Source organism: Corylus avellana, chromosome 7 (genome assembly GCF_965113065.1).
Source record: "Corylus avellana chromosome 7, dhCorAvel1.hap1.2, whole genome shotgun sequence".
Lineage (NCBI taxonomy): Eukaryota > Viridiplantae > Streptophyta > Magnoliopsida > Fagales > Betulaceae > Corylus > Corylus avellana.
This window is the reverse complement of record NC_142496.1, coordinates 5,305,798-5,313,432: the sequence shown is the minus strand read 5'-3', so window position 1 is coordinate 5,313,432 and position 7,635 is coordinate 5,305,798. Positions and strand designations below refer to the sequence as shown.

Below are 7,635 nucleotides of genomic sequence, written 5' to 3'. Positions count from 1 at the left end.
AAAAACAAAATTAAATTTAAAATTAAATAATATTTTTTAGTACCACACTACCACGTTATTAAAAAAAAAAAAAAACAAAAAAAAAAGGGGGTTGAGACAATAACGTTTATACCCCTGATTTTTTTATAAAATTTCAAATTTATCATTAATTTCAAATAAAAATTAAAAAAAATTATAACAAAAAAAAAATCACAGTTAGGCTAAGAAAAATTACCTTTCAATTTTATTTTTATTAAAAAAGAAAAAAAAATTTAAAAATGTCACAAGGTGGCCTAACGAAAATTGAAAGGTAATTTTTCTTTTTAAGGGTTTTAACGGCAAAAATTGACGAAGGGGTTTAGAGGTTTAAATTGAGAGATTTTAAAGTTTGAAAAGTTTTTTCAAATCAAGTAGTAATTTAAGGGTTTAAAGTAAAGTTACTTGGGTGTATTTCTTTTGTTATCAAATTATATAATTAAATGAACAAGGAGAGAAATAATAAGAAATCCGCTGTAGCACATTGGCAATTCTCATGGCTGAATCCGGGTTCAAATCCCGGCAGCGGAAAAGTTTTATTTTTTAAATACTTTTTTTGTTTTTTAATCTTATTGGGCCAATGGGCTTGTTGGTCCATTAAGATGTCCATCTTATTGGCCCAACAACTCCCTCAAAAGAAATATCTTATTTGGAAATTGACGCAACCATCTATCCATCCATTAACGGTCTCCTCCCACCCACCCACGGCTCCCGCTACCGCCTACCAGGTACAGCTACTACCTCTTCTTCCAAAATTTCGTTTATTTTTCTCTGCAACTACACATTTCTTCACGCTATGCAAAGAATTTTGTTCTAAAATATTTGTGGTTTACCATCTGGGTCATGCTTGTTTGTGCTTATGCATCATAGAAACATTTAACTACTACATGTTAACTCTTCCACTTGATGCATTGATATATCTTTTTATTTTATTTTTTTATTTTTTATTTTATGTGGGATTAACTTGGTTTGTGTGTGTGTGCAGTAAAGATTTAACTCTTCCATTTGATGCATTGATGTGATTTTTTTTTTTCTCTTTTATGTGGGATTAACTTGGTTTGTGTGTGTGTGTGAAGAATATTTGCAGGAATGGGTAGTCTTCCACATTGGAATATGAATTGCAGCATTTTATGCAAAGGGGGAGCGGTTTCATTCGTGGGTTTTGCTGCTCTTCCATTTATGCAGTCGAGGGTGAGAGCTTTTGAAGGTTTGGTGAGAGGTAAGTCGGTCATTTCTTTGCTTTACTTGAATCTGAAGTTGGGATTTACTAGAACCGGATTCTCTGTTTTAGAAATTGACCGATTGGATCGATTGGATTTCTATCATTTTTCTTGAAATTGTGATTTGTTTTCCTCTGTAAGGCAGTTTAATCTCCTATTCATAGATTAAACTGGAAATAGGCAACACAGTTACAATTTTGTTTTGGTTCTTTAGATAAGTATAAGACCTCTTATGACTGCCAGAATTATGTTTTACATTTTTTTTTTTTTTTACTTCAAAAATGCTTAAACAGTGACAAGAACATTGAATACTTAACATAATTTATGAAAAATCCATAAAATAAGATAAACAATGTTTTGATGCATGATGCTCAAATGCTAGCATGAGTCATCTGCTGACATTTTCTCGTCTATTGACTACTTTCTGTAATAATTGTTTTTAAGGTTTTCTGCAGGAAGCCTTCCTGATGTGGATATAAGACTTTATAAATCAGAGTTCATTGCTTATATAAGACTATAACATTTATTTAGTGATGCCACATCTTTTATTGAATTTTTAAGGACAAATTATCAGTCAAAGCTTATGTAGAAAGGAAACTTCTGTTTTTCTGGGGAATGGATCCAACCACATGTTGTCAAAGAAAGTGATCTTTACCATCCCTAGATGTAGCCCTTCTTCAAACTCCAGTGGTAGTGACAATGACTCCTCCAAACAGCCCAAGGTATGTATGAGCAACAACTAGTGTATGTGCTTCTGTTTATGTCTTTCTGTCATACAATGCATGAAGTTATCCTCTAGCCTGTGTTGTATTCGTGAAACCTAAAAGATATTTACTCGATAGTATATTAGTCTTTAAATGATGACACTAGCCCTTAGTGTAAACTTTGCTCATTTATTCCTTATTTGTTGGACAGGGAGATGTATCATCATGTCCTGCTATTGGATAAACTCAAAAGCTAACAAAAAAATTCATAGGACTTCCACATTTGTTCCCTTATTCTTCCTCTTTTCCTTTTCCAGGCGTCGAGGCAGCCTGGGGAGAGAAAAGGTTGGGAGTGGGGAAGCGAGGGAGAGAGAGGAAAGAGATGTTGGACACAAAACTGATGCAGAATTGAATATGATCATTTTTTTTCTCTTTGCTTCTTCTTGGTTTGAAAAAGTATATATTTAGTTTTAAATTGAATTTGGTTAGTGGGTCATCCTTTTAGTTTGCTGATAGTGGCTGCCTAGTAGTACACCTTAAGGCCAATGCCGATTGCTCATCGGCTGCATTTAATGCTATGGAGTTTCTTTGGGTTCCTTAAGTTATAATGAAGCGTAACAGAGAGCAGTAGACTTCAAAACGCATGCACACACAAAACAGAGAGCTGTGAATTTGGGTAAAGGATGAGTATCACTTGTCCTCATCTGCTTTGTATAGGAGTGTTCCTATTCAAATGATAAGGTTCATAAGTCGAAGTTATGGCTATCGTGTCATATATGATTATGGCAGTTTCCTTGAAACTAAACTTGATTCAGTTTTGCTGGATAGAGTGTGGAATTGGAGCCCTGCTAGGTCTGAAGACCTGGTTCATATTCGAAGCCAACTTCCAAGTGTTAATATTGGAGATGTTGATCAGGCCATTTGGGTTACCTCAAAAAATTCGAGGTATAGTTGTTTGGCTGCTTGGGAAGATATTAGGGAAAATAAACCTAAGGTTGAGTGGTGGAGATTGGTTTGGTTTGCATTAGCCATCCTTAAACAAGCTTTCTTTCTTTGCCTTGTTTTTCATAAGGCTCTTTCTACTGGTGAGCGTTTGCTGGGTTGGGGTTATAATGGGGATACTTCATGTTCCTTTTGTTGTGGCTGTGTGGAGACTGCTGAGCATCTTTTCTTTGGTTGTTGCTTTAGTGCTTGGCTGTGGAAGAGTCTTATGAGGAAGTCCATGATTCTTAATCCTATTGTTGATTGGGCTGATATTGTGGCTTTTGGCACTAGAAACTGAATGGGTAATAGTCTTCAAGGCTAGTCTCTGCAAGCTGAGTTTGGGTGCAGCTGTGTATTATCTTTGGCTGCAGGGAAATGCTAGGCAAGACTCCCAAAACTGAAGAGCAGATTTTACAAGCCGTGATTTGGGATATTATGTGTAGAATTAGTTGGAAAGGGAGGTTTTGTAAATCTGATTCTAATTTTGTTCTTTGTGAATACTGGGGAATTGGGGTTGATATTTTGCATTGATAGCAGACATATTCTATTGTCTGTTATAGTGCTTGTTGATAGTTTTGGTTGGTTTTATTTTGGTGACTTTGGCTTTGGCTGTATTGCTAGAATGATTTGTTGATTGCCGGGATCTAGCTGTTGCTAGAGTGTATTTGTATTCTTTGTTGTGATTAATGAAATAACTCATTTATCCACACACACACACAAAAAAAAAAAAAAAAAGTTATGACTTTTGGGTTTCAAATTTTATTTATTTGGATGCTATTGTCAAAGCCATAGCAGTTCAAGAAAAGAAAAACACAAAAAAAAAAAAAGCATTTATAGCAAGCTATCTGTCATAACATTTTCTTGTTTCTACAGCAGACACCTTTCGGTTACACAAGGAAAGATGTTTTACTGATTGGACTTGGACTTACTGTCTTCGGCATTGGCTTGAAAACTGGATTAGAGGTATCCGGCTCTCTTACGTTATAATATCAACTTTTTGTTACCCTTGATGTTTGTTTCTAGGTTTTCTTTTTCTTTTTTCCTTTTTTTGACAGACTGGTTTATGGTAAATGGAGTGGAATGTGTTAGATACATCCAACCATATGATTTTCCCAGTCTAGATAAAACTAAGAAGTCATTTGAGAAATACATACATCGAAAACTGTATAATAAGAAAAGTCTTGCCTTTCTTCTTTTCATAATTATGCTTGCCCATTATATCTTCACTTAATTTTTTGTGTATATTGAAATGTAAGGCATCGGTTATAAATAAAATGCATCAAGATGGTTCACTGCTAGTCCAGCCTTGTAATTGTTCTTGTTATGATGTGGTGCAGTTTGCAGGAGTTGATCCTCTGCAAGCTGGAAATGTAGTTCAGCTGGTACTCGTTTTGGGCCTAACTGTTGGTTGGATTTCAACATATATATTTAGAGTTTCAAACAAGGAAATGACATATGCTCAACAATTACGTGACTATGAAAACAAAGTCATGGAGGTAAAGTTTTTTTTAAGATTTATTTTCTTCTTCAGCATAATTTTCTGAAAGTAAGAAACCATTGGTTCTTATGCACAACAAAGAAAGTCTTTCTTTCCTTTTTAGTTTTTGTAGTTCCACTAACATTTTCACTAGTAAATGTCTATGGATATATCCTGCAAATTCTGTTAATAGAGGCAACAAAACAATCTTGAAATACGTATTACGATGACAGTTTTCTCGCTGCATTCTGCACAGTCTAGTGCAAATATATATTATGAAGCCCAATTCTGTTTTGAAATAATACTTGTATACTTTTTTCTTTAATTTTCTTATAGGTGCTCCAACTTCTTACTAGAAAATTAAGTTTATTTCAAAGAGTTGGTCCTCATGCTGCTACTCTAAGTGGGTATCACTGATATGTTTTGCTACAGAAATATTTGCCATGTATAGAGGCAGTGTATTTTCCAGGATTGTCTTATATCAATTCCTTTTTCAAAAAAAAAAAAAAAAAAAAAATCAAATTTCAGAGGAACTCACTTCATTTTGGTGGAAGACCTTCAATAGAATGCTTTCATATCTATTGATCTAATTGATCTATAGCTGAGCCTCTCAGCATAAACTCATTTCTGTTCTTGATTTCCATGTTTTTTCTTTCAATTTTTGGTTACTCTCTATTTCCTTTTTCATGGGAGTAAGTGTAGTTTTCCCTAATACTGAATGGGCTAATGGTGGATTTGCAGAAGCGGATAGAGGGCCTAACAGAAGCAGAGCTGGAAGTATTGCTTGAACAAGTTGAGGAAGAGAAGAGACGCCTTGCTAGGGGCGAGCAGGTTAAGTAAATTAAGATCTTTGTCATGTATAGCTTCTAAACCACTACTACAGATATTGATGTACAAATCTATGTATATGGGGCAATTAGTTCACACGCATATTTTTTGATGCAAATTAACTCTCCAAACATGGAAGTTTCATGTGCAGTTTGATAGGAACCTAAGGTTTTCTATCATTTGAAAATCAGAAAAAAAAAAAAAAAAAGAAAAGATAAATCGATCGCTTCGCGGGGATCGAACTGTCAATTGATCACTTTGAGGGGATCGGATCCCTCTCAATTGCCTTAGGCAAAATTATGTTTTTTCTTCATTGAATTCTCATACGACATCTACACTGAATTTATACACTAAATTCTGATTTATTTAGGTAAGAGAATCTAGGGTTTAGCGAACTAGGGAAAAGCCTATTAGATAAATAAAATCAAAATATGCTTATACAACTTATTAAGGAAACAAAAATTTAGGGTTTCCTAACACAAGTGCAAAGTCTTGCCCATTAACTTACTTTCAATGTGAATGAAATTGGATCTACAAGAAATATAAAGGAAATCAATGAACTAAAACTTCAACACAGGAAAAAAAGGGTTTGATCTTTAAGCCTTAGTTGACAGTCAAAGAATACATATGAAACGGTAAGTTTCACATGGGGATGAATGTGTAGTAGATGTAACTGCCTATATCAATATAATTAGTGATTCTGAGAGTTTTAATATTATAATGCAAAAGTAATAAATTAAGACTTGAGTCGTGATAATAAACTCAAGTTTGACTTCAATGACTTTTTTTTTTTTTTTTTTTTTGTTAGTAAGTTTGACTTCAGTGACTTGTTTACAAATCTAGTTGGCTAGTTTCAGTTAGATTTTAATTTCTCAATACTTTAGTGTGCCTTTTTTTTTTTTTCTTTTTTTCTTTTTTTTTAGCGGAGATATGAGGATTTCATTGATTAAAGTTCACGAGTATAAAGTTCTTACAGAGCAGAGCAAAAAGCTATCACAGCACAAAGCATAAAGCTCTGCAAAAATCATAGCCACATGTTATAAGGTTACAAAGTCATAGATATAAACAAAAATTCTTACAATCATGTGCTATCTATGATTTCAATCTTCTGTTAACTCATGTACTAATACAGTTAAAGAGCAAATCTGCTTTCAGCAAACTAGATTTAAAATATGAGTAGCTAAATTTCCTAACAAAATTTATTTAAATCGGTCGTGAGAGATAACCTCTCCCACATAATTGTCCAAGCAGTGGGAAATAACCCTTCACACCTAATTATTTCTCTTCATTCATGAGGGTAGATCTAGAGAAAATAAACCTCTTATTCAAAAGAAAAAATACAAACAAATAACCAGCAAGTAGCAGGGGCCGGGGAGGAGATGAACGACACAGCACGGTGAAAGGTGGACGGACGCATAGCGGAGAAGCCGAAGTTGCTGATTTGGTCAAAAAAAAAAAAAAAAAAAAAGGAAAGGAAGGGGAAGGGGAGAGGAGGACCTCCTCTCCAAACTGTTTTATGAGGAGAAGGGCCAAGAGATGGCTCCTAGGGTTTTATTTATTATTTTTTTTTTTTCAATATTTTAGTGTTGGTAAAGCATTATTTGTAAAAATGCTTTACAAATGTAAAACATTATTTGTTAAAAAGAAAAAAAGAAAAAAAGAATTGTAGTCATGTGACCACCCTATGGGGAAGGAGAGGGGTTGCCATAGTGGTCACCCCCCTCCATTGTGTTGCCAACTTGCCACCCTAATTTTTTTTTTCAAAATAATAAGTTAGCTTTTACTTCTGCAAAAATTAAGCATTTGTTTTGTTAAAATATTTTTAACAATAAAAGAAGAATACATATTTATAAAAATTATTTTGTGTTTTGTATTTAGAATTGTCTGTTAATGTATTTGTGTAGAGGGGAATATATATATATATATATATATATATATATTGGCAGACGTATATCTCCTTATATGATTTTAGGGATAAATGCATTTTTTGTTATTGTAGTTTGAGGTTTTGACCAATAGCTCCCTAGATTTTAAAAAGTGATTAACCACCCATTAGGGTAAGCATAAAAATAAATAAATAAATTGTCCCCGTTGTTAAAAAAGTTGACAGAATAGGTTAATGTGTCATATTAGTACTAATCATTATTAAAAAATAACCAAATGGAAGTAGGTGAATCACCCTCAAATGAGCACTACAACACACATGCAGCTCTTAGACGCATGTCCATGGAAGGAAAAACTCTAGTGAAGCTTATCAAGTGGCATTTCAGCCACTCTGAATTAAGAGGCAACCAATTGAAGGCAATCGAAGCTATTCTCTCCGGTTTGCACATTCATTTTGGTTCTTGTTAATTTCTTCTTAACAGCTTCATATATGATTTACTAAATTTTGACCTTTTTAACCACT

General features: G+C 33.8%; 1 protein-coding gene across 3 annotated transcripts; it reads left to right on the top strand.

Moving 5' to 3' along the window:
* Positions 1–677: 677 nt before the first annotated feature.
* LOC132185846 (uncharacterized) lies at positions 678–5,346 on the top strand. 3 transcript variants are annotated; one of them, XM_088517973.1, is made up of 6 exons: positions 678–743; positions 1,092–1,234; positions 1,797–1,957; positions 3,800–3,886; positions 4,261–4,419; positions 5,142–5,346. In XM_088517973.1, exons 2-6 carry the CDS (start codon positions 1,105–1,107, stop codon positions 5,238–5,240), a joined length of 636 nt encoding a protein of 211 aa, XP_088374099.1. In that variant the 5' UTR covers positions 678–743; positions 1,092–1,104; the 3' UTR covers positions 5,241–5,346. The 3 variants fall into 3 exon arrangements, with proteins under 3 accessions (XP_088374099.1, XP_088374098.1, XP_059455626.1); XM_088517972.1 differs by having other exon boundaries at positions 3,797–3,886; XM_059599643.1 differs by having other exon boundaries at positions 692–743; positions 1,103–1,234; positions 3,797–3,886.
* Positions 5,347–7,635: the final 2,289 nt, after the last annotated feature.